The sequence below is a fragment of the Anomaloglossus baeobatrachus genome, chromosome 2 (assembly GCF_048569485.1).
Source record: "Anomaloglossus baeobatrachus isolate aAnoBae1 chromosome 2, aAnoBae1.hap1, whole genome shotgun sequence".
Classification (NCBI taxonomy): domain Eukaryota; kingdom Metazoa; phylum Chordata; class Amphibia; order Anura; family Aromobatidae; genus Anomaloglossus; species Anomaloglossus baeobatrachus.
The window spans coordinates 233,779,109-233,806,990 of record NC_134354.1 but is presented as its reverse complement, the minus strand read 5'-3'; the positions used below and the strand labels follow the sequence as shown (position 1 = coordinate 233,806,990).

The 27,882-nt window shown below is 47.6% G+C and overlaps 1 protein-coding gene across 1 annotated transcript in view; it reads right to left on the bottom strand.

The window, feature by feature from the left end:
* SRGAP2 (SLIT-ROBO Rho GTPase activating protein 2) overlaps positions 1–27,882 on the bottom strand; it is a 202,989-nt gene that overhangs the window by 92,939 nt on the left and 82,168 nt on the right. The window contains exon 4 of the mRNA XM_075335705.1: positions 4,392–4,554. Within this exon, the coding sequence (XP_075191820.1) occupies positions 4,392–4,554 (163 nt within the window). The remainder of the gene's footprint in view (positions 1–4,391; positions 4,555–27,882) is intronic.

Below are 27,882 nucleotides of genomic sequence, written 5' to 3'. Positions count from 1 at the left end.
TTGCCCGGCGGTCAGTCATTCCATGACTGATCAGTCGCATAGCGGATGCAACACTGGGCTATTAATTGCAATCCGTCGTTAATATAAGTCTATGGGTAAAAAGAGAATACTGCAAAATATTTAGCAGGATACCGTATTTCCTCAAAGCGACGGATTGTGACAGATGCAAAACAATGTAAGTGTGACAGCAGCCTAAGAGGTTGTTCATAGAGAGTACAGGAGACATTGGCAGAGTCATAGCTCTTTATGGGGGGAGTTGGATTTGCCAACCAAACCATTGTTTGGACAAAAGCTATCTAAAGTGAATGGATAATTTTAGTCAAGAGAGTGGTCCAAGAATTTAAGGCCTAGAAAATTCTATAGTGGTCATCATTGGGGGGTGAAGAAGGCAGTTACTGCACACAAACCCAGAAATACTATTGAACTGGAGGCAATGGCTAATGGGCAAAGATTCCGCCAGAACGCCATATGCTGGAGTCTACAGCCAAAAGGTGCTCTATCTAGTAGTACCAAGTCTCATGACAGGGGTGAATAATTCTAAGCTGTGGTAGTCATTAAACGTGGCATTTAGTGATGAATGGGGAAAAAACACTTATGATATTAGCTATGTTAAGCTATTTAAATTGTTCTTGATTACAATAAACCAGTGTTCCCATCTCTACTTCTCAGGAGCCACCAACAGGTCATGTTTTCCGGATTTCCTTAGTATTGCATTGGTGATAATTTAATTACGTGCACAGGTAATGATTCCAATACCGGGGCAATACTAAGGACCTCCTGAAAACATGACCTGTTGGTGGCTCCTGAAGACTGGAGATTGAGAACACTGCAATAAACCAAACAACACAAATTTTGTAAATTTTCTAATAAGCCTAACTTGCACTAGTAGTTGAAATAGTTTAATTGCGATCATAACTGTATTTCCAAGATTCCCAAAATGTATTTTTTTATTTCATATACTTAAAAATAAATTATAGATGAGCTTTTAGGAGTAGTGAGGAAAAGAGGCCTGCGTTCTACAGACTATCATTGCGATGATGAGGTCTATAGCCATTTTTACCATTCTCGCTCTTCCCGACATTAGTAGATTACTTTATATTGGAAATGTGTAATTTTTAATAGGCCCAGATTGTCAGTAACAGAAAACAAAACTTTAAGCCATTGCTAAAAGGTTTAAACGACACGTCACCCTACTGAGCACGTTACTCACTGTCTCCCAATTGCTACAGTATCTTGTAAATGGTCTTAAAATGAACTATTTTTGGTCGAGAGACTTTTACTTTTTTTTCTTAGATTAATACACTATGCCATTCCTCTGGTATTCTTTTCGGACCTGTATGAATTGACCATTATCAGAGAGGCATTGTGGCATAGCCCAAACAGAGCGGGCACAACCTAACAAGAAGAAGGAAAATTAAATTTCACATGGCAATTGATTTCAACATTTCTAGGAGGAATAACTGAGAAATAGCACAAAGCAAACATTTAAGGAAATATGTAACATAATTGTATATTTAAGCATTTAATCAGTAGTACTAGGAGAAAAAAACACAATAGGCTCTTACCCTAATAATCTAGGAGGTGTAAGGCTATGTGCGCATGTTGCGTATTTACATGCAGTTACGCTGTGATCTGCACCGCAGCGTAACTGCATGCGTCCTGCATCCCCAGCATAATCTATGGAGATTATGCAGGAGACGTGCGCACGTGGCGTATTAGAGCGCAGCGCTTCAGCTGCTGCCCGAAGCGCGCGTTCTAAGAAGTGACATGTCACTTCTTTCCTGCGCTCTGCCTGCAGGTCCCGCTCTGTCTATGGGAGAAGCTGCACTCAGAGCGCATGAAATCGGCTTTTTTTTTTTTTTTTTTTTTTCACTACGGACTGTTTCTGCAGCGATTTGAAGCGCACATGTGCTGTTCAAATCGCTGCAGAAATTTCTGCAGGAACAAACGCTACGTGCGCACATAGCCTAAATGAAATAAGGCTCACCAAAAGCGTGTTGTGAGAAGTCACAACCACTGAACCACACATGAAAAACGGCTGTCACAGCCCCATGTGGGAATCAAACTTCAGGGAAAGAAGGGGTTAATGCCAAAGAACATTCAGGTGTCAATGTAGGAATGTGTTTTATTGGGTCGACGCATTCCAGAGATCTAGGTGTCCTTCATCAGGACAAGAAACCACATTGCGATTTGTTGTCCTGATGGAGACCTAGAACTCTGAAACGAGTAGACCTAATATAAAAAAAAAAAAAAAAAAAAAAAAAAAAAAAAAATCATATTCCTACATTGCCATCTGGATTATTTTTTTTTTTTGGGCAGCGAGGCATTATACAATCAAACTTTAGGGAAAGAAGGAGTTAATGCCGTGCTGCCAAAAAAAATCTAGATGGCAATGTAGGAACGTGAGGTTTTATTAGGTCAACACGGTTCAGTGATCTGTGTCTTTATCAGGACAAGAAATCGCAACAAGATTTCTTGAACGGATGAAGGAGACGTAGATCTCTGAAACGCGTAGACCTAATAAAACATCTTGTTCCTACATTGCCATCTGGATTTTGATTTCTTGCCCTGATGGAGACAAAGCTCCGAAACGTGTAGACCTAAAAAAACAAAATAAACCCCTCACATTCCTACTTTGCCATCTGCATTTTGATTTCTTGTCCTGATGAAGGAAACCGAGCTCTGAAACGCGTAGACAAAAAAAACCAAAAACCTCACGTTCCTACATTGCCATCTGGATTTTCTTCAGCAGCGCGGCATTAATCCCTTCTTCCCCTGAAGTCTGATTGTTTGAGGATTTAATAAAATAGATACATCAGGAGACGTAACAGGTCCTGTTGATAGGGGAATAATTGGTAAACCAAGGGAAAGCTAAGAAAACTTGGAAAGAAGTGGACATCACAACCACTGCATACAGGGAATGCTATGGGAAAACAGGTTTGTAAATCTGGTCCAGGCGCACAGTAGCTGCATAAGTATGTTATCAACTGTTATATACATGTACAAGTACAGTTTTGTGTTTGGCTGGATTTAGACATCTGTGAAACAGAGTCATATACAGATTATTGTATACAGACCGGCCGCATAGGCTGTTGAGTTGTAGTCAGGAGACTCACGGCCAGTCCATACATCATGGTACATATAAAGGGACGTATTTTGTGGGAGGTCTATATTATAATAATAATAATAATAATAATAATAATTTTATTCATTTATATAGCGCTATTAATTCCACAGCGCTTTACATACATTTGCAACACTGTCCCCATTGGGGCTCACAATCTAGAGTCCCTATCTGTATGTCTTTGGAGTGTGGGAGGAAACCGGAGTACCCGGAGGAAACCCACGCAAACACGGGGAGAACATACAAACTCCTTGCTCTTCTATTAAATTTTGTAGAAGAAAAAAATAAAATAAAATAAAACCATGTTCTAAAGTTCTAACTACTCATCCCGGTTGCCGAGTCTTCAAGATACAAGTTAGCATAAATGTAAAAATCTTTAAAAAAAACAATAGACTAAAATGCAAGCAAGGCAACTGCACATGTAAATGTGGCTGCAATTACTGAAGCATTTGACTTCAAACAAACAAACTGCTATTGACTGAATATGTGATATGAATTCTAAATGTTCAAGTAAATGAGACAAGATGCCAAGAGCGATCAGCAAAATAAGCGAAAAAATACAATAATCCGAAGGCATTGTCAGGAACAGAAAATAAACCGTTGCAAGCAGAGACCACATACTTTATCAGAAATTAAAAATACGGCAGAATTGAACCCCCCCTTATCAGTACACACTCATGAAACGAGGACAAAGTGACAGCTGGCACAGCCGGTCATGCCACCACTGGCACGAGTAACAACAAAGTCTGGTGACAGTTGGCACAAGAGATATGAAGGGGGTAAAAGATCAAAAAAAGATTTTAGATGAGGGGGAGGATATGACGCAAATAAAAATATAGAACAATTGGATGGAAGAATGAAGGGTGACAAGAAGTAGGAGAAACAGAATCACATTAATACATAACACAATGGTCCTCCACTATGCTACAACATATGGGGTTATTTGGCGCCAATTTGGTAGCCCGATTTCAGAATGTTCACACATTTCCAAAGTCCCCCACTGGTTTTTACGCTCACATGATAAGGTCACACAACAACGATGGACCAAGAAGAAGAGACGTCGGCAGGGAACTGGACAAACGGTGGCACCAGTAAGGTTTGGATAATCTGGACCATTTTAGGTGGCTAAAGACGCCTTTACACTTTTGTACGAGACCAGTACGAAAAAAAAATAAAGCTTGAGAAATACAAGGTATTGGATCAGTTTTTAATGATTATATTTACTCTTCTAGAGGACATCTGAATAGTTCAAAGAAGATAGTCTCACCTTCTTAAAGAGCCGTCCGGAGTCCTCACCGACTTGGCCAAACCGAGGGATGATATTATTCAAGTAGATATCACTTAACGTAGCATGATCGCGGCTCTCTCTTTTCACCTGCGTGAGAAGCAGGTTCCAACAAGTCACTGGAGATAGGACATTTTGATCCTTCCTGCATTCAATAAGAGAAAATCATATGAATAATTAAAGTATAGAAGACCTCGTCACTGGGGAGAACGGGATAAAATAGAAGATTAGCAAGAACCTCTCATCATCCTCAAATGAGCAGCGTGAAGACCTCCCTAGACAATGTGACCACCTCCAACGATTAGTCGCTTATGTGTGATCGGATCCAGAGTAGGGGCGATTTCACACAAACACAAAATGGGCACAATTCTTACACAAGTATGATAGATGCAAAAAACCCTAGCCCAAAATCCTGGATAAATGACCAAAGTCAACAGCATCGTAGCGATCACTGATGCCATTAGTTCAGATTCCTCAGGCCCCGGGGACCAAGAAATTAAATATGAAGGGTTAAGAAGTCATAGCTTTTGAGTGTATATATCAAAGTAAAGATGGTGGTTTTACAAAAAACAACAAAACATTAATGTAGTTTATCTAATGAAGAAGAAGGGGTTAATTCTACCTCTGGCAACTAAAGGCAAACTTCACACTAAGCACTTCGAAGGGGGGGGGGGGATTAATGGATTTGAGTTACATTGGTCTGTGATATTCTCCATCCCCCACATGATTTCAAGAGTGAATTAAACTGCTTGGGATTTATTCTGATGTTTGAGAAGAGATTTAAGGTCGTTTGTAGGATGCAGATTAGGAAGGTCTATCCGTGTGTATGGGCAGGCGTACATTACAACAGAAATTATTCTACATGCACTGCAAATCGTTAGCATTGTCCTGGCCTATCTTGGCCACAACCCTTTATGACCTGGATTCTTACAGAACATTACATATATTTATGGGATCTGAGCCAAGCCGCAATGACATAATCATCTAAGGAGCGCGTCTACGCAGCATCCCTCCATCCTCCTTAATCTCTAGCTACTGCCCAAAAATGCAATGCCGGTCAGACACACTTTTGGCCAACAGTTATTCCATCTTACTGCACGCTCCGTTTGGCTGAGCACACATGTGCTTTAGAGGGGGAGGCGATGGCTTACACTCACTAAAAACAAAATTTACCTAGTGTTAAAACTCAAAATGACAGTCCCTTTCTTTCCACTACGACATGAGAGTTGGGAGTCACTAGACAAACAAATGAGTCTGCCTGAATACTAACGAATGACATTGGCTGGTCTCCCAGGAGAACAAAAGGAATGGGCGCTTCGTGATCCTTCTCTCCCCATCATCATCTGTTGGGTTCACACACACAGTGTTCTTCAATGAGCACGGTGACAAAAACTGCAATAAGGCTATTAACTTCAAGGAAGAGGATGGCGTCACTTTGGACACTGTTCGCCCTCCATCCTGGCAGTATTCCTCAATTTCAGACATTCAGAAAAATGAGGTTTGCATCGTCGACTTCATTAAAGTGAATGGCTCTGTTACAATCCTTATTTTCGGGCATTACGAGAGAAAACACAAATGCTGTGCTCACACCATATAAAAGTGTGATCCTAGCTCTATGGAAAATGTCATGACTAGTGATGAGAGAACACAACCATGCTTGGTTCTCGGTACTTGTAATGAGCAGTCGGACGCTCGGAAGGGCACGACTTGAGTACCTGAGTATAATGGAAGTTAATGGGGGACTCGAGCATTTTTCCAGAAGATTTCCCAAAAAAATGCTCGAGTTCTGCTTTGGCTTCCATTATACTTTGCCACAAGTCGAGCCCATTTGAGTGTCCAGCTGCTCGTTGTGAGTACAGAGCACCCGAGCATTGTAGTGCTCGCTCATCACTAGTCATTATGAGTACAGAGCACCCGAGCATGGTAGTGCTCGCTCATCACTAATCATTACGAGTACAGAGCACCCGAGCACGGTAGTGCTCACCCATCACTAGTCATTACGAGTACAGAGCACCCGAGCATGGTAGTGCTCGCCCATCACTAGTCATTAGGAGTACAGAGCACCCGAGCATGGTAGTGCTCACTCATCACTAGTCATTACGAGTACAGAGCACCCGAGCATGGTAGTGCTCGCCGATCACTAGTCATTACGAGTACAGAGCACCCGAGCATGGTAGTGCTCACTCATCACTAGTCATTACGAGTACAGAGCACCCGAGCATGGTAGTGCTCGCTCATCACTAGTCATTACGAGTACAGAGCACCCGAGTGTTACATCTCGTGGCTCTCCTGAGGCAAGGACTGAGGCAGTCTCCCATTCCTTGCCTGCCACGAGCACTCCTGCTCAGCAGCGCCGAAGGTCTGCCAGACTGCGCAGTGTGCAGGAGATACCTTCTCAGAGAGGCAGCAGAAGGGTGACACCTAGTGGTTCTCCTGTTACAAGGAGTGAAGCGGTCTCCCATTCCTGGCCTGCCGCAGACTCTCCTGCTCAGCGGCCCCGAAGGTCTGCGAGGCTACGCAATGTGCAGAGGTTTACTGCTCAGGGAAGCAGTGAGATTCCCGTTATCTCTCCACATTGTGAGACCGAGGATCCCACCTCTATTTCCCAGAGGCAGGAGGGTGAGCATGTGCAATGCGTGGTGGGTCCTGATTCGCTCACTGACGTCACACGGCTTGATGACAAGGCTGGTGACGTGGTGAATCCTGACTGGCCAGGCTGGGACGTCGTGGACCCTGATTGGGTCAAGTCCGTCATCTCCGCCTCGCGCCCGCCCTCGGGTGGAGCTGCACCTCCTTAAAAGCTCCCCCTGCCATCATGGCGGCGCGCGACCGTCCTTCTATGTTTGGATGTCTGGCAGCGTGCTGCCACGCCACTGCTCAGGCATTACTGTCTCTTGTGGGCTTGGCCCTTGCTGCTCCGGCAGTACCTCGTTTGCAGGCCGTGTTCCTGCCTTGCTGCTCCGGCAGTACCCCCGTCAACAGGCCGTGTTCCTGTCCCAGGTGAGCTCCTCAAGTCTCCATTGGACTCACCTGGTTATTGAAAGCACACGTGCGTGGGCACCTCTGTGCTACCCTCGTGCCATATTCTCGTGACTTCCACTGGCACACGTGCGTGGGCACCTCTGTGCTTCCCCGTGCAACAGGTACACCGAGCCGTGAGATCTGTGCCATACAACCCTCACAGGTTAGGGCAGATCGGTGTACATAGATCGTCTGTGACATTCCAGACGATCGCTAGCAGCAACCCGCTCACTCTTCACCCACCATAGCGGCGGTCCCTTACACCGCACAGTGGACCTTGACCGGCGGAAGCAGTCCATTTCCCATCTTGGCACGCTTCCCCGGGTCCCCCTCGTAACATTACGGTCGCGCCAAAGGTCTGGCTATGGCTGAAGAGCAGCAGCAGTTGCTGCGTTATGTGCAGCAGTTGGAGTCACGATTGGCAGCAGTGGAGCAGTCTTCCTCCGATAAGACTACTCTGACGACAGTCGCCACCCAGGCAGCTACCCAGGCTGTGCTATTGGGCGGAAGGTCTCCTCGCCTTGCGCTTCCAGAGCGCTTTAGCGGCAACAGCTCTGAGTGCCGTGGTTTTATAAACCAGGTTACCACCTACTTAGAGCTGTCCGCGACTCTTTACGCTACCGAGAAGGCGAAGGTAGCCTTCGTCCAGTCCCTGCTCACAGGGAGAGCGCTGAAGTGGTCCACGCCGTCGTGGGAGCGCGGAGATCGTGTGGTGAATAACTTAGCAGCTTATCTTGGGGCCATGAGAATGGTGTTCCTCGGGCCTCAAGTCACCCACGATTCCGCGCTGCGCCTCCTACGACTTCGGCAAGGGTCTGCTTCAGTCGGGGACTTTGCTGTACACTTTAGGACACTGGCCGCAGAGCTGGACTGGCCGGATAAGGTCCTTGTCCCTGTGTTTTGGGAGGGCCTGGCAGGGTTTGTCAAAGACGCACTGGCCACACGTGAGGTGCCTGCCACTTTAGAGTCCTTGATTCAGGTTGCCTCTCGCATAGACATCCGCCAGGCGGAGCGAAGGCTCGAGGTCTCTTCAGCACCCACGTCTTCTCGGCCTAAAAAGCGTCTGACTCCCGTCTTCCATCAGACAGGTCCCCCAGCCAGTCCTGTAGGCGACTCCGTGGAGTCAATGGAGGTGTCCAAGGTGGTCTCCTCTGCCCCAGGTTCTCGGTCTTGTGTCATCTGCTTTTCCTGTGGGCAGAGGGGACACATAGCTACCCTATGTCCCAAACCGTCGGGAAAAGACAGCGTCTAGTTTCTATCAGAGGGGGGACTCTAGACGCTACTTCTCCCTCTAGGTTGACTATCAGCGCCCAGTTGCAGTTCGGCACTACTCTCTTCTCTGCCCTGGCTTGCTTGGACTCAGGCGCTGAAGGCAATTTCATCTCGACCTCCCTGGCAACCCGATACTCAGTTCCCCTGGTTCTGTTGCCCAAGCCACTCAGGGTCCGGGTAGTCGACGGGTCCATACTACTCGATCCTATCACCCAGATCACCATCCCTCTCAGGATGGATGTACCACCGGGACACCATGAGCAGGTGTCCTTCCTGGTGCTTCCAGGGGGGACGGATGAGATCCTACTGGGCCTTCCCTGGTTGAGACAGCATGCTCCTATACTCAACTGGGCAACAGGGGAGATCTCATCCTGGGCAGGATCCTGTAGAGAGCACCTCGTGACTACCGAACCACCCGCTACCATTAGGTCGGTTGGGTCCTCAGGGAATACTGAGGGGCTGGGTTTACCGACACCTTATGAGGCCTACAGGGATGTCTTTTCCAAAAGGGCCGCAGATACTCTTCCTCCCCACCGGCCATATGATTGCCGAATAGACCTGAAGCCAGGCTCCGAGCCCCCTAGGGGCAGAGTGTATCCACTCTCTGCTCCAGAGACGGAGGCTATGTCCAAATATATTCAGGACAGCCTGGCGAAGGGGTTCATTCGCAAGTCTATTTCACCGGCTGGTGCAGGGTTCTTTTTTGTGCAGAAGAAGGAAGGGGATCTGCGCCCCTGTATCGATTACAGGGGATTAAATGCAATCACAATCAAGAACAAATACCCTTTGCCCCTCATTACTGAGCTATTTGATCGATTCCGCGGGGCAAAGGTCTTCACAAAGCTGGATCTACGCGGGGCGTATAATCTAGTGCGAGTCCGAAAGGGCGATGAGTGGAAGACCGCCTTTAACACCAGGGACGGTCACTACGAGTATCTAGTAATGCCCTTCGGACTCTGCAATGCCCCCGCCGTATTTCAAGACTTTGTGAATGACATTTTCCGGGATTTGTATCTTTCCGTGGTTGCATACCTGGATGACATTCTTATCTTCTCCCCCGATCTTACCACCCATCGGAGGGATGTCATCCGAGTACTTAAGAGGCTCCGCACCCATTCGTTATATGCTAAGCTGGAAAAGTGCGTTTTTGAACAGGAATCCTTGCCGTTCCTGGGGTACATAGTGTCCAGTCAGGGGTTAGCAATGGATCCGGGGAAGTTGGAGACAGTGATGAACTGGCCTGAGCCCCGCTCGCTGAAGGCGATCCAGCGATTCTTGGGGTTTATCAATTATTATCGCCAGTTCATTCCCAACTTCTCGACGGTGGCAGCACCCATCATTGCCCTTACCCGCAAGGGCGCTAATCCCAAAGCATGGACACGGGAAACGGTAGGAGGCATTTCACACTCTCAAAACTCACTTCTCCAGAGCTCCCATCCTTCATCGTCCAGACATCTCCAAACCCTTCCTACTGGAGGTAGACGCCTCTTCGGTCGGTGCAGGTGCAGTCCTGTACCAGAAAAACGAACGAGGAAGGAAACATCAGTGTTTCTTTTTCTCCAAGACCTTTTCTCCGGCCGAGAGGAACTACTCCATAGGGGATAGGGAGTTACTGGCGATGAAACTAGCATTCCAGGAATGGTGGCATCTCCTGGAGGGTGCGAAGCATCCATTTGAGGTTTTTTCTGACCACAAAAACCTCACATACCTCCAGACAGCACAACGCCTGAACCCAAGGCAGGCCTGTTGGTCTTTATTCTTCTCCCGGTTCCGCTTTATTATCCGCCACCTGGCCGGTGAGAAGAACGTACGGGCCGATGCCTTGTCACGTTGTATGGTTGTGTTGGAGGAGGACGAGGAGGAGCCTCGTCTTATACTACCCCCGGACAGCTTGAGGATGGTCACTCCCACTTCTTTGGACCAGGTGCCACCTGGCAAAACCCTCGTTCCCCCTGAACTACGGAACGAGGTGCTATCGTGGGCCCATGCCTCCAAGGTCGGGGGTCACTTCGGGGTCAAAAGGACCAGAGACCTGGTGACCAGGCATTATTGGTGGCCAAGACTACCCCAGGACATACAGGAATATGTGGGAGCCTGTATGTCGTGTGCTCGGAATAAGCCGTCCCGGCAGAGACCGGCAGGTCTTCTTCACCCACTGCCAGTGCCGGATCGTCCCTGGGAAGTGGTGGGGATGGACTTCCTGGGAGATCTGCCCAAGTCAGCAGGGCACAGGGTCGTATGGGTCATCACGGACCACTTCTCTAAAATGGTCCACTTGGTGCCTCTCCCACGACTCCCGACGTCACGTGCTCTCGCCACCTTGTTCATTCGGCATGTATTTAGGTTGCATGGCATGCCTGACAAGGTGGTGAGCGACCGGGGTCCCCAGTTCGCGTCTCGCTTCTGGAGAGAGCTCTGTAAGCTCCTGCAGATAGAGCTGAACATCTCCTCCGCATACCATCCCGAGACCAATGGACTAGTGGAGAGGACTAATCAGACCTTGGTAACTTACCTCCGCCATTTTATATCCGCGCACCACGACAACTGGGCTAACCTCCTTCCTTGGGCCGAATTTGCCATTAACAATTCGGTCCATGAATCCTCTGGCCAGACTCCGTTCCTACTCAATAACGGACAACATCCCAGAATCCCGGTTCCGATGCCCATTACGTCACCCGATACTAGAGTGGAGGATTGGGCGACCAAGGCCCGGGAGATCTGGGATGACACCCAAGAGGCTCTTAAAAGGGCTAAAGACCGGATGGTGACAACGGCTGATGTTCGCCGCCGCCCTGCACCATCCTTCGCCCCTGGTGACCTAGTATGGCTGTCCTCTAAGAATGTTAACCTACGGGTACAGGCAGCCAAATTCGCCCCTAGGTATCTGGGTCCGTTTAAAGTACTACAGCAGGTAAACCCAGTGGCATATCGACTCCAGCTCCCTCCACGCTGGGCTATAGCCAACACCTTTCACGTGTCCCTCCTGAAACCCGTACGACTTAATAAATTCTCGGGGTCCCTGCCGGCTCAAACCGACTCCCCGTCCGACGACCCTGAGGTGGCAAAACTTGTGGAGACAAAAGTCATACAGGGCAAGAGGTACTACCTCGTGGAGTGGGCCGGCCGTGGTCCGGAGCATAGATCCTGGGACTTGGAGGATCATATCCGCGCCCCGGGTTTGATAGCGGCCTTCGAGCACGGACAGGGGGGGGGGCCTAGACAGGGGGGTAATGTTACATCTCGTGGCTCTCCTGAGGCAAGGACTGAGGCAGTCTCCCATTCCTTGCCTGCCACGAGCACTCCTGCTCAGCAGCGCCAAAGGTCTGCCAGACTGCGCAGTGTGCAGGAGATACCTTCTCAGAGAGGCAGCAGAAGGGTGACACCTAGTGGTTCTCCTGTTACAAGGAGTGAAGCGGTCTCCCATTCCTGGCCTGCCGCAGACTCTCCTGCTCAGCGGCCCCGAAGGTCTGCGAGGCTACGCAATGTGCAGAGGTTTACTGCTCAGGGAAGCAGTGAGATTCCCGTTATCTCTCCACATTGTGAGACCGAGGATCCCACCTCTATTTCCCAGAGGCAGGAGGGTGAGCATGTGCAATGCGTGGTGGGTCCTGATTCGCTCACTGACGTCACACGGCTTGATGACAAGGCTGGTGATGTGGTGAATCCTGACTGGCCAGGCTGGGACGTCGTGGACCCTGATTGGGTCAAGTCCGTCATCTCCGCCTCGCGCCCGCCCTCGGGTGGAGCTGCACCTCCTTAAAAGCTCCCCCTGCCATCATGGCGGCGCGCGACCGTCCTTCTATGTTTGGATGTCTGGCAGCGTGCTGCCACGCCACTGCTCAGGCATTACTGTCTCTTGTGGGCTTGGCCCTTGCTGCTCCGGCAGTACCTCGTTTGCAGGCCGTGTTCCTGCCTTGCTGCTCCGGCAGTACCCCCGTCAACAGGCCGTGTTCCTGTCCCAGGTGAGCTCCTCAAGTCTCCATTGGACTCACCTGGTTATTGAAAGCACACGTGCGTGGGCACCTCTGTGCTACCCTCGTGCCATATTCTCGTGACTTCCACTGGCACACGTGCGTGGGCACCTCTGTGCTTCCCCGTGCAACAGGTACACCGAGCCGTGAGATCTGTGCCATACAACCCTCACGGGTTAGGGCAGATCGGTGTACATAGATCGTCTGTGACATTCCAGACGATCGCTAGCAGCAACCCGCTCACTCTTCACCCACCATAGCGGCGGTCCCTTACACCGCACAGTGGACCTTGACCGGCGGAAGCAGTCCATTTCCCATCTTGGCACGCTTCCCCGGGTCCCCCTCGTAACACCCGAGCATGGTAGTGCTCGCTCATCACTAGTCATTAGGAGTACAGAGCACCAGAGCATGGTAGTGCTCGCTCATCACTAGTCATTACGAGTACAGACCACCCGAGCATGGTAGTGCTCGCTCATCACTAGTCATTACGAGTACAGAGCACCCGAGCATGGTAGTGTTCGCTCATCACTAGTCATTACGAGTATAGAGCACCCGAGCATGGTAGTGCTCGCTCATCACTAGTCATTACGAGTAGAGAGCACCCGAGCATGGTAGTGCTCGCTCATCACTAGTCATTACGAGTACAAAGCACCCGAGCATGGTAGTGCTCGCCCATCACTAGTCATTACGGAGTACAGAGCACTAGAGCATGGTAGTGCTCGCTCATCACTAGTCATTACGAGTACAGAGCACCCGAGCATGGTAGTGCTCGCTCATCACTAGTCATTACGAGTACAGAGCACCCGAGCATGGTAGTGCTCGCTCATCACTAGTCATTATGAGTACAGAGCACCCGAGCATGGTAGTGCTCGCTCATCACTAGTCATTACGAGTACAGAGCACCCGAGCATGGTAGTGCTCGCTCATCACTAGTCATTACGAGTACAGAGCACCAGAGCATGGTAGTGCTCGCCCATCACTAGTCATTACGAGTACAGAGCACCAGAGCATGGTAGTGCTCGCTCATCACTAGTCATTACGAGTACAGAGCACCAGAGCATGGTAGTGCTCGCTCATCACTAGTCATTACGAGTACAGAGCACCAGAGCATGGCAGTGCTCGCTCATCACTAGTCATTACGAGTACAGAGCACCAGAGCATGGCAGTGCTCGCTCATCACTAGTCATTACGAGTACAGAGCACCAGAGCATGGCAGTGCTCGCTCATCACTAGTCATTACGAGTACAGAGCACCCGAGCAGGGTAGTGCTCGCTCATCACTAGTCATTACGAGTACAGAGCACCCGAGCATGGTAGTGCTCGCTCATCACTAGTCATTACGAGTACAGAGCACCCGAGCATGGTAGTGCTCACTCATCACTAGTCATTAGGAGTACAGAGCACCCGAGCATGGTAGTGCTCACTCATCCCTAGTCATTACGAGTACAGAGCACCCGAGCATGGTAGTGCTCGCTCATCACTAGTCATTACGAGTACAGAGCACCCGAGCATGGTAGTGCTCACTCATCACTAGTCATTACGAGTACAGAGCACCCGAGCATGGTAGTGCTCACTCATCCCTAGTCATTACGAGTACAGAGCACCCGAGCATGGTAGTGCTCGCTCATCACTAGTCATTACGAGTATAGAGCACCCGAGCATGGTAGTGTTTGCTTATCACTAGTCATTACGAGTACAGAGCACCCGAGCATTGTAGTGCTTGCTCATCACTAGTCATTACGAGTATAGAGCACCCGAGCATGGTAGTGTTTGCTTATCACTAGTCATTACGAGTAAAGAGCACCCAAGCGTGGTAGTTCTTGCTCATCACTAGTCATTAGGAGTACAGAGCACCCGAGCATTGTAGTGCTCGTTCATCACTAGTCATTACGAGTACAGAGCACCCAAGCATTGTAGAGCTTGTTCATCACTAGTCATTACGAGTACAGAGCACCCGAGCATTGTAGTGCTCGTTCATCACTAGTCATTACGAGTACAGAGCACCCGAGCATTGTAGTGCTCGTTCATCACTAGTCATTACGAGTACAGAGCACCCGAGCATTGTAGTGCTCGTTCATCACTAGTCATTACGAGTACAGAGCACCTGAGCATGGTAGTGCTCGCTCATCACTAGTCATTACGAGTACAGAGCACCTGAGCATGGTAGTGCTCGCTCATCACTAGTCATTACGAGTACAGAGCACCCGAGTATGGTAGTGCTCGCTCATCACTAGTCATTACGAGTACAGAGCACCCGAGCATGGTAGTGCTCGCTCATCACTAGTCATTACAAGTACAGAGCACCCGAGCATTGTAGTGCTCGTTCATCACTAGTCATTACGAGTACAGAGCACCTGAGCATGGTAGTGCTCGCTCATCACTAGTCATTACGAGTACAGAGCACCAGAGCATTGTAGTGCTCGTTCATCACTAGTGGTGAGGCCTCTATAAGCTGCTAATTGCAGGGACTGGCCAACTTTAATCAATACGTATCGGGGAAGCTGATTTGTTTTTGTCTCAAACGGTAAACATTTACCATTTGCAGTAGCACAATGGCTCGAAAAGGATCAAAGTGAGGAGAGTTTTTCACTTGAGTAACAATGGCACATCTCTGCGCCCAGAGTGCAAATCCATATTCCCAATCTGAACGTAGGTCTCGTAACCAGAACCAGCAACACAACTGGTCCTATGATATTACCTCTGACCATTGGACTTGTGGTTGAGCTAAGCCTTGGGGACCCAATATAGGCGCAGAAATGTGCCATATTGAATGTTTTAGAAATGCATCACCTTAAGGCTCACGTGGCACTACCCTGAATAAGAATATTCAAGTTGACTAGTGGTTTTATATATTTGGCGCTTGAAGAAAAATAATCACAAGATAACGATTTAGGAAAAATCTACCATTCACAGGACTTCGCGCAATGCCGAGATAAAGTCATGTTCCGGCCAGGTGGTTTCTTTCTATGAAAGCTCAAAAATACTACAGTAATTACTTGTCGCTGCTCAATTTCTGTTTCTCTAAAACTTTAGTCTGAAATTTACCAAGTCAGGTAAAAGTCAGGAAATCTGCGTGTTATTCCTCAGAACATGCTCTGGTTATTACAAGTCACACAATCTTCCCCTTTTTGGTTTCATTTACATCCAGGAAGTCTACAAGAAACCATTTACACAACATTTAAGCAAGTCAAATAGTAACTAAGCTAAAAGATCCTTCTTAGCCCTTTCAAAATGGGTCACCGTCATAAATCAAGCTCTGAGTGTATATCGGAAAATGAATGGTGACGGTCCATCAGCCAATCATGGCGGAACCTGGCACCACGCTCTCTTTATCAAGATCACAAAAAATAGCGCTAAGTATAAAGGACCATATCTCTGGCACTGTATGGTGGATTTAAAAAAACAAACCTGAAATACTTGAGGAACAGTGGAAATGTAAAATCTGGTCACTTTTGAAATGGTGACAAATCCTCTTTAAGGCCTCTACATATAGAGAAATTACAGATCCTATATAGGATAAGTAGAAGTTGTAATTAATTATATTATAGCCCCGATTCAGACGTCTGGCATAAAACACCAAAAAGTCACAAAATAGTCCGCAACACAAGGCTGTGCAAAAATGTTGCCACTTTTGGAGATTTCACACAAGTTCTGACCAAATCAGGCAGAACCGGGCAAGGATGGAGCTTGGTGATGCCTACTAGTCAAACTCAAGACAAACTCTGGCATATCTTATTCCTCAAGTATTACATCAGTCTTTGAGTGGCAAACACAGGCACATGCCACTTTTAAGATGCACCTGATTCATTAAGGCACCTTAGACTCCAACAAAACCCCATCATGAAGAGTGGTGAGAACAAGGCCAGTCTTAACCAGGCCCAATGTCTACTGGAGGGTCATTTATTACCAGCATTACTGACTTGGAAGAGGACATCAGCCCATGATGGGACTGCAGATATTGGGACCGTGTATATGTAACACTAAACTGAAACACAACAACCTAACCGGAAAAGTAACCAGTGATCTCACATCCTTCCATTTTACATCACTGATGATAGAGGACAATCCTAATATTTGCTCACCTCTAAACCAATGCAGAAAACATCCTGTCCACCTGGAGCAGAGGACACTTTCATCAAACCCACTTCAGCAAAATGCACTCTTCAGCATATGAAATACTAAAGTTAGAGTCACATTTGCCTCCTATAATGAACCCTTTATTCATTTAAAGCACCACTCCATGGGTTTTTATTGCAACTCTGGAGTTATGCTTTAAATGGGAGTCCCCTGACCCCTGTCTTATAATCACCATCCGGTGGCTTCATCTTCTATCAACGCCGGTCAGGTCTTCCTCCTGTGATTTGAGACCTGCCGGGAGCTCCAGTGTTTCATGGAGCACGCTGGAGGTCACAACTCAATGCAAGTCTATGAGAGCCTCATTCTGGCTCTCATAGAGTTTCATTGGGAGCTTGTGATGTAGTGTCAGACTTCCAGCTAAATCAGAAGATGGCGCTGCGATCCAGACGTGGCACCGAAAGAGGATGAAAACACCAGACAGTAAGTAAAACCCTAGGGGCAAGGTACTTACATTTAAACCACTGAAAAAAATCCAAAATGCTGGAGTGGTGTTTTTAAAGGAATACTATGGGCAGAAATTATACCAGCATTTAATTTTTGCAATTGAGTTTATTTAAAAAATGTATGCCGTTCGGCTTTTACAGGCTTTTTATTTCCCTGCACATTTGACTTTGTGGTCTGTGGTCATAAATCAGCTTAGGAAATATATTATAAAAAATAAAAAAAAGAAGAGAAAAAGAATTAGAACTCTACCATTGGGCTGTCAGGACAAGTTCACTGACGAACTGTCAGCTAAAAGGAATTTGTCAGTAGGATTAACCCTCCAAAGTCATCTATATGGGAATGCAGGTCAAAGAAAGTCGAACAGAATGATACCTGGATATCTGTGATCTGAGGTCTCATTACCGAGAAATCCAAGTTTTCTTAATACGTAAATAAGCTGTTAAGATCTATGGGTCGGACATAGAGCGCCTTTGGAATCTGCCTCCAGAGGTTATTTTAAATGAAAGGGGGTGTTACCAGTGTGAGACATGTAATGACTGACAGTCAGCTCTACATCTCTCTATATTATACATATACACAATATATATCTCTAAACTTTTCGTCTGTACTGTACATATATATATATATATATATATATATATATATATATATATAGGGATTATGTATACATACACACAGATATACAGTATAGAACAAAAGTTTGGACACGCCTAGTTCAATGAATTTTCTTTAAATTCATGACTCTGAAAATCGTATATTCCATTGAAGGCATCAAAACTATGAATTAAAAAATGTGGAATGAAATACTTAAAAAAGTGTGAAACACCTGAAAATATGTCTTATATTCTACGTTCTTCAAAGTAGCCACCTTTTGCTTTGATTACTACTTTGCACACTCTTGGCATTCTCTTGATGAGCTTCAAGAGGTAGTCACCGGAAATGATCTTCCAAAAGTCTTGAAGGACTTTCTCAGAGATTCTTGATACAAGTAAAATATATCTTTGTACCGTGTTAGCCAGTAGAGATAAAAAAATTGTTTAAAAGAACAGAGAGTCCTCAGTGGTTGATACCTTTTAATGGCTAACTGAAAAGATGGTAATAATTGCAAGCTTTCGAGACTACTCAGGTCTCTTCATCAGGCATGGTATAACACAAAATCTGAAGAGTCACGTATTTATACACAACAGGACTTAGAATAGTGCAGTAAAAAAAAAAAAAAAAAAAAAAAAAAAAAAAAAAGAGATTCTTAGCACTTGTTGGCCCTTTTGCCTTCACTCTGCGGTCCAGCTCACCCCAAACCATCTCAATTGGGTTCAGGTCTGGTGACTGTGGAGACCAGGTCATCTGGCGTAGCACCCTATCACTCTCCTTCTTAGTCAAATAGCCCTTACACAGCCTGCAGGTGTGTTTGGGGTCATTGTCCTGTTGAAAAATAAATGATGGTCCAACTAAACACAAACCAGATGGAATAGCATGCCGCTGCAAGATGCTGTGGTAGCCATGCTGGTTCTGTATGCCTTCAATTTAGAATAAATCTCCAACAGTGTCATCAGCAAAGCACCCCCACACCATCACACCTCCTCCTCCTCCATGCTTCACAGTGGGAAGCAGCCATGTAGAGTCCATCCGTTCACCTTTTCTACAAAGACTCGGTGGTTGGATCCAAAGATCTCAAATTTGGACTCATCAGACCAAAGCACAGATTTCCACTGATCTAATGTTCATTCCTTGTGTTCTTTAGCCCAAACAAGTCTGTTCTGCTTGTTGCCTGTCCTTAGCAGTGGTTTCCTAGCAGCTATTTTACCTTTTAACAGTTGTTCTAGAGGTGAGAAGGGGTGTCTAAACTTTTGGTCTGTAATGTAATATTTATATATAATATATACATAATATTCTATATTTTATAATATAATATAATATATAATATAATATAATATATAATATAATATATAATATATAATATAATATATATAAAAAACCTCCATGCTGGTACTTGTAGTGCCACAGACATTTTCTATAGTTTTAAATGGGCCAGGATTACGGATGTCTAAGAGATGGGTGGGACTGGCCATCCCATACCCCTTCCCATGGGTGTGTCTGACACAGGTCTTAATTAGCTTGTTTGGCACATGGAGTGAGAGTGTGTTTTGGAGCAGTGTATGAGAAGCAGCCTCTGAGGGAAAAGAGGCTGCTATTCTCAGAGAGGTTGGAGCCTCTGGAAGGAACCTGCCTAAAAGCGTGGGTTGCCTTCAGCCATCTTGAACTGAGTGTGTGGAGGCTGATTGAGCTCCACTCTGACACTGGTAGTGTCCAAACCTGAGCGGGCGGTCTGCGACAAAGACGGACCAGAAATCCGTGTTCCTGGGGAAACAGCCACACACACCCCTCTATCTATCTCTATGTATCTATCTATATATTTTTTTATGTTTTCAAAATTAATGAAAGGAAATTAAAATTTCCCCAAAAGTTGGACGACCTCTTTAATGCAGAGATGAATGCTAGCTTCGGGGGAGGGGTGTTTGATATATAGAATCAAAGACCACCAAAGCGTATTTCCGCATTATGAGCCACCCCCTCCGGCACTGCACAAGGCATTGCAGTGTATTTGCGGTGCCCGAAGTGTTTCTTCAGGTATTATTTGAAGGGTAGCAGATAAACAAAGCAACAATATGTGACACCCAGTTGATGAAAGCGTTTGCCACTGCGTGATGCAAGAATATGATGAAGCAGAGACACATTTTCCATCAGCTGCAGCCTCGGGCTATAGATGCTGCATAATCACTAGCGGTGCGGGGGTTTTGCACATTACATATGGTCTGCATATAAGGTTGGCCTAATACCAAGGATTTTTTGGAAAGGACCAAGGACCATCAGATCATCGCAGTATTAGAGCGGCGTCTTCAGCAATTACTCACCTGCATATATCATCTGATATCCACAATTGTAATGATAGTTGCATGGTAATGGCATTCATACGGTAAACTCCATTATGGGGAACAGCAGGCATTTATATTCCCAGCAAGATATTTCTGTATGGAAATGCCGAGCTAAGGATGGAGGAGCCATTTATATGGCTGCCTAGCTAATTGCAAGCATAGCTCTAAATTACTCTGCATTGGTCTGATCTAATTCTTCTTCATCTGTTTTGTAAAGGGCTATCCCATGAATCATTATCATGACAAAAAGGTCTGTAAGGCCGGTAATAGCATTTTTTAAAGTAATCAGCAGTGTTTCTTTCATGGGAAAAAAAAAAATAAAAATTACCCTTTCAATCATTTTTGTTCTCCTCTTTGCTGTTGCTGCTAATCAGTCTTGCAGTGTGCAAGCTTTACACAGAATCAGTCTCCTTCCCCCTCTGGAAGCTCAGATTTTTCTTTCTTACTTCTACAGCAGAAGTCATCTCAACTATTACTGTGACCCTACTTCTAAGGGGTACTTTTCACACTACGACATCGCAGCTGCGATGTCGGTGGGGTCAAATTAAAAGTGACGCACTTCCGGCATCGCATGCGACATCGTAGTGTGTAGGCTCGATGATACGATTAACGAGCGCAAAATCGTCGTAATCGTATCATCGCTGCAGCGTCGGCGTAATCCATAATTACGCTGACGCGACAGTCTGATGTTGTTCCTCGCTACTTCGGCAGCACACATCGCTGTGTGTGAAGCCGCAGGAGCGAGGAACACCTCCTACTGGCGTCACTGCGGCTTCCGTAGGATATGCGGAAAGAAGGAGATGGACGGGATGTTTACATCCCACTCATCTCCGCCCCTCCGCTCCGATTGGCCGCCTGGCATGTGACGTCGCTATGACGCCGCACGACCCGCCCCCTTAACAAGGAGGCGGGTCACCGGCCAGAGCGACAGTCGCAGGGCAGGTGAGTCCATGTGAAGCTGCAGTAGCGATAATGTTCGCTACGGCAACTATCACAAGGATATCGCTGCTGCGACGGGGGCGGGGACTATCGCGCTCGGCATCGCAGCATCGGTCTGCGATGTCACAGCGTGCAAAGTACCCCTAAGTCTCTGGTTCTTCTCGGACAAGAAGGACAGACAGCTATTTCGATTGTCTGTCTTCCAGTGAAGAGAGGATCGCTATTTAGAGAACTGCCTCTGGGGGAGAGTGAATGATCACGTTCCACCAGCATTTAGTTAAATAGGTGGATGTGCAAATGGCTTAACACTTTGTACACAGAGTCTGTCTGCAGGTTTTTATGTGACCAGCATGATGTAGGTGCAAAGAGACTTAAGGGGGCTTTACACGCTGCGACATCGCTAACGATATATCGCCGGAGTCACGTTGTTAGTGATGCACATCCGGCGCCGTTAGCGACGTTGCAGCGCGTGACACCAATGAGCGACGATCAACACACGCAAAAACGTGAAAAATCGTTGCTCGTTGACACGTCGTTCATTTCCTTAATATCGGTGCTGTTGCAGGTCTGATGTTGTTCGTAGTTCCTGTGGCATCACATATCGCTATGTCTGACACCGCAGGAACGACGAACATCTCCTTACCTGCCTCCACCGGCAATGAGGAAGGAAGGAGGTGGGCGGGATCTTCCGTCCGCTCATCTCCACCCCTCCGCTTCTATTGGACGGCTGCCATGTGATGTCGCTGTGACGCCGCACGAACTGCTCCCTTAGAAAAGAGGCGGATCGCCGGCCAGAGCGACGTCACAGGGAAGGTGAGTCCGTGTGACGGGTGTAAGCGATGTTGTGCGCCACGGCCAGCGATTTGCCAGTGTCGCACAACCGACGGGGGCGGGTACGATCACTAGCGATATCGGTACTGATATCGCAGCGTGTAAAGCGGCCTTTACTCCTATAATGTGTCACTTACTAGGCTGTGTGTTGCCGTTTCAATAAAATTAGGAGATTAGCACTAAAGGACTAAGTGTCTCGTGCCTCCTAGTCAACTGTTGTGGGTAGCACCACTCCCAGCACTGATTAGCAGCTTTGTGTTATATGGTACAATTTTCACTGAAAGCTGCCAATCAGTGGTGTGTGGAGCGTTATATGGGGCTCAGAATTTTGGGCACTGACAGATCTACAGCAGAGAAAAAACGTGATTGTATCAAAATCACAGTATGCAGAGTAGCAAGTGACATCACTGGAATCAGGGTCTCTGCCCCTACATTATACTATTTTCAGATTACATAGCAAAAATCTGGTGTCAGATTCCTTTTAATGAGCAAATAGAAAACAGTTATGTACGGTTTATGAGGAGCCTTAGACATAGTACAATTTGTTAACTCAATTTTTGACTACTTGTTTTGCCATTGATACTCCTGAAAGTTTGTTCTATTCATATATGTTTTTTTGATGGGGGAAGCCCAAATATAAAATTTTAGTTAAAACCAACCGATATTTGGCTCTGACAAGCATGATAATCCGGGGAGTGGGATATTTTTCCATTCTCAAACCCCATGCATCTGATGGCAATGTATAGAATTTGTATGTGTACGGGCAATATTGTCAGAAAGGTTTCCTCCAGCTTCTGGCCACACGTTCCTTCTCTCCATGACAGGACTGACCCACTTTTATATTGTTCTGTGAAAAACAGCCTGACCCTCTGGTGTCTAACTCCAAGAGGAATGTGCGGAATGCCATCAGCCTCTGCAGCAAACATCTGCTGTTTACGCGAATGGTCAGGAAGAGACACATGCCAGATACCGGTGCCGCAGTCACACTCCGGCCCCTCCTGAAGAGCACCGCCCGCCTTGTATTAAACAGGACAAGAAACGTCAGATTTGTCATTTTTAAATCATGTGTCCCTGGCTTCTATGATCAAATAAATCTGGATTAGATGACTCCAACATGAACATTTAGATAGGTAACCGACTAGAGAAACGTCGGACAAAAATGCTTCATTAAAGCACCACTCCAGTGAGGTGTTTTTTTCCCAGTGGTGGTGTAGCGCTTTAAATCTAAGCTGCCTGCCCCTTGTAATATACTCACCTTTTACCGACACTGCTCCGGCCCCACGGCACCATCTTGTGACAAACTTTTGACTAGCCGGATTTCAGAAGGTACATCACAAGTTCTCAATGTAAGTCTATGAGAGCCAGAACAAGACTCTCATAGACTTACATTAAAGAGTGCACTCCATGAAACACTGGGGCTTCCGGTAAGTCATAAATCACAGGAAACAAACCGGATTGGCAGATAGAAGATGAAGGGGAGTATAAACCAGGGACTTGGATTTAAAGCACCACTCTAGCTATACAATATAAAAAAAAAGCTGGAGTGGTGCTTTATTTCTATGCACATGTAGCTCTTAGAAAGGGAAATCCAGCAATACCTTTACATGTTCAGTCCATTCCTCGTGGTATTCCGGCACAATTGCATTGATCAATACATTTGCTAAATATCTCTTCTATTTCAAATATCCTTCGCAGTTATGCATTTTTCATGTTTTCCATTTTTTCCAGTTAGCCAAATGTATTTTTCATTGTTCTAATATTCCTATAGCGGTTATGCTTTACCAATATTTCCTTATAATATAGTGTTTAGTGTGCAGCTTTTTCACTTTACTATTAGTTATGTATTTTTTAAGCTAGCACCTAGTTCACACACATTGGTGCTCCAGACAGTCTGTTCTCATTAGTATTCAGGCCATTCCTCAGTTACTGAGAAATCAGCGTTTGAACCGATATACAAATTAGGCTTACGTGCTTTGGACTGTATAAGAACTTCCCAAACCTCCGTCACTCCGGCTCTATTCCTCACCCAGCCCTATCCCCTCCTGCTGACTGACGGCTCCTTTGCTTGAAGTCACTCAGCAAATTATTATGACAATTTATATTTTGATCAACTACAAAACTGAAAGTTTTCATTAAACTACTATAATTCGATATGATTGTGTAGGTTTTTCCATAAACGACAACCAACAGTAATAAAGATCTAATATATAAAGCTGAATGTGTGTGTGTATTTATGTTTGTATGTGTGTGTGTGTGTATTTATGTATGTGTGTGTGTATTTATGTATGTATGTGTGTGTGTGTGTGTGTGTATGTGTGTGTATTTATGTATGTATGTATGTGTGTGTGTGTGTGTATGTGTGTGTGTGTGTATGTGTGTGTATGTGTGTGTATGTGCGTGTGTGTATGTGCGTGTATGTGTATAGTGTGTGTGTGTATGTGTGTGTATGTATGTGTGTGTATGTATGTATGTATGTGTGTGTATGTGTGTATTTATGTATGTATGTATGTATGTATGTATGTATGTATGTATGTATGTATGTATGTATGTATGTATGTATGTATGTATGTATGTATGTATGTATGTATGTATGTATGTCCGGGATTGGCATCTGCACCGTCGCAGCTACAGCCACAAAATTTTGCACACTCACACGTCTGGACCCCGAGAGTGTCATAGGCTATGTTGTGAGGCGAAATTTTAACCCCGTGCGTTCAAATTAACCAATCAATTTTGCCCCCATCTACATAATGGGGAAAAAGTAAAACGAAAAGTGTATCCGCGCCGTCGCATTTACAATCACGAAATTTTGCACAGGCACCTCATGTGACCCAGGGAACGTCGTAGACTATGTTTTGACAGGAAAATTTAACCCCGCGCTTTACAGTTACTCTCCAAAAAACATGCCTCCATTAAAGTAAATGGAGCCTGGAACTACAGGTTATTAGTAGGAGCTGTGATTGGTTGCTATAGGAACAAAAGACATTCATAGTATAAGAAGCTTATATGTGAGGTAATAAGATGTCGCTGGGGAGACAGACTGTGAAAGACAGAGGCAGACGGGGGGGAGAGAGGCAGACGGGGGGGGGGGGAGAGGCAGACGGGGGGGGAGGGGGGGAGAGGCAGACGGGGGGGGGGAAGAGGCAGACGGGGGGGGGGGGGAGGCAGACGGGTGGGGGGGGAGAGGCAGACGGGTGGGGGGGGAGAGGCAGACGGGTGGGGGGGGAGAGGCAGGGTGGGGGGGAGAGGCAGACGGGGGGGGGGGAGAGAGGCAGACGGGGGGGGGGGAGAGAGGCAGACGGGGGGGGGGAGAGAGGCAGACGGGGGGGGGGGGGAGAGGCAGACGGGGGGGGAGAGAGGCAGACGGGGGGGGAGAGAGGCAGACGGGGGGGGAGAGAGGCAGACGGGGGGGGGGAGAGAGGCAGACGGGGGGGGGAGAGAGGCAGACGGGGGGGGAGAGAGGCAGACGGGGGGGGAGAGAGGCAGACGGGGGGGGAGAGAGGCAGACGGGGGGGGAGAGAGGCAGACGGGGGGGGAGAGAGGCAGACGGGGGGGGAGAGAGGCAGACGGGGGGGGAGAGAGGCAGACGGGGGGGGAGAGAGGCAGACGGGGGGGGAGAGAGGCAGACGGGGGGGGAGAGAGGCAGACGGGGGGGGAGAGAGGCAGACGGGGGGGGAGAGAGGCAGACGGGGGGGGAGAGAGGCAGACGGGGGGGGAGAGAGGCAGACGGGGGGGGAGAGAGGCAGACGGGGGGGGAGAGAGGCAGACGGGGGGGGGAGAGAGGCAGACGGGGGGGGAGAGAGGCAGACGGGGGGGAGAGAGGCAGACGGGGGGGAGAGAGGCAGACGGGGGGGGAGAGAGGCAGACGGGGGGGAGAGAGGCAGACGGGGGGGGAGAGAGGCAGACGGGGGGGGAGAGAGGCAGACGGGGGGGGAGAGAGGCAGACGGGGGGGGAGAGAGGCAGACGGGGGGGAGAGAGGCAGACGGGGGGGAGAGAGGCAGACGGGGGGGAGAGAGGCAGACGGGGGGGAGAGAGGCAGACGGGGGGGAGAGAGGCAGACGGGGGGGAGAGAGGCAGACGGGGGGGAGAGAGGCAGACGGGGGGGGAGAGAGGCAGACGGGGGGGGAGAGAGGCAGACGGGGGGGAGAGAGGCAGACGGGGGGGAGAGAGGCAGACGGGGGGGGAGAGAGGCAGACGGGGGGGGAGAGAGGCAGACGGGGGGGGGAGAGAGGCAGACGGGGGGGGAGAGAGGCAGACGGGGGGAGAGAGGCAGACGGGGGGAGAGAGGCAGACGGGGGGGAGAGAGGCAGACGGGGGGAGAGAGGCAGACGGGGGGGAGAGAGGCAGACGGGGGGGAGAGAGGCAGACGGGGGGGAGAGAGGCAGACGGGGGGGAGAGAGGCAGACGGGGGGGGAGAGAGGCAGACGGGGGGGAGAGAGGCAGACGGGGGGGGGAGAGGCAAACGGGGGGAGAGAGGCAGACGGGGGGAGAGAGGCAGACGGGGGGAGAGAGGCAGACGGAGCACATTACTTGGCCAATTTAGTTAAATCTGTGTGCAATATCTGTGCTGTTGAAATATATGTTGTGAAATGCTTCTATTAGCTTAGTTTTTGCATTTAATAATTACATTTCTATTTGTTTTGTGGTATTTGTGTGCAGAATACATTTTTGTTAATACATTCTATTTTGTGAACAACCGTTATTAACCCGGGTGAAGCCGGGTAGTACAGCTAGTTAGTAATAAAGATCTTTGAGAACTTATCAGTAATCGGTTGTGGAAAACGTAAAATAGGCTGATCTATTATAGTAATGTAATCAGTGAAGGAGCGATATTGTCCTGGCCAGCCAGATTGGTATCAGTGATGTCACCTTCCCCAATCTGGTCGATCATCTGTCAGCAGAAATCTACCAAAAAGCTTCAGGCGCATCCTTGGGGTGGAAGTGGTGACTGCTTGATTGCTCACTATTCCTGGGACTGATCTATGAGTATGATATCTATGGAACAGAATATTCCTCCAGGTTACTAAATGATCCTCAGTCCAAACCATGATGGATGTGCACAAGCAAAAAATGGAATATCTTTCTCACCCAATTCATCAAAATGAACTCCGTTTTTGTTTCATATATTAACAGGTATTCACAGCGCTCATCATATACAAGAACCCATCAGGGCTTGTAGACTTTACTGTAACTCCCCTCCCTTCTGTACCTGACATGGTCGCTTCTTCATAAACCCAATTATGCTCTGTGGCACAGCTGCAATTGTGGAAATTAGCATTCGGAGCTAAATAGGAGATTATGGGTTAGCGATAGAGTAGAATTAAATTCCTAGAGAGTGTGACAGATCACTAGCCATTTCAGTAGGGGGACTTAAAGGGAATCTGTCAGGCCCCTTATGCCCCCAGCCCTGCAGCACCTACATGTCAAAAGTCCCTTCCTAACCAGCCCTGTATAACATCATTCTTTAAAATTAAACATTAAAAAATGCATTTATTACCTTTGTTTTTCATATGCAAATTAGGGCTTTGACCAGTCAAAGGGGCGTTGCTTCTCCAGACTAGTCGGCCCTCTTTCCATGTTATCACACACCTGTCACCACCAGCTAATGGAAATCTCGCGCATGCGTGCGGTTCATTTTGATCCAGTCAGTGCACTTCAGAAGCAGGGGGGATGATTCCCGGCTTCATTAGGCGCACTACGCATGACCGGAAGCTCAGAAGATGGCCTCGTACAGGTCTTCTGAACCTCTGGTCATGCGCAGTGCGCCTAATGAAATCACGCTACAGATCCCCTGCTCCAAAGGCTCACAGACGTGGACGAAATGAGCCTTGCACAAGATTTGCAGGAGCTGGCGGTAACTTACGGAAATCATGTTATCACGGCCTCAGGGGTGTGATAACATGGAAAGAGGGCCGACTAGTCTGG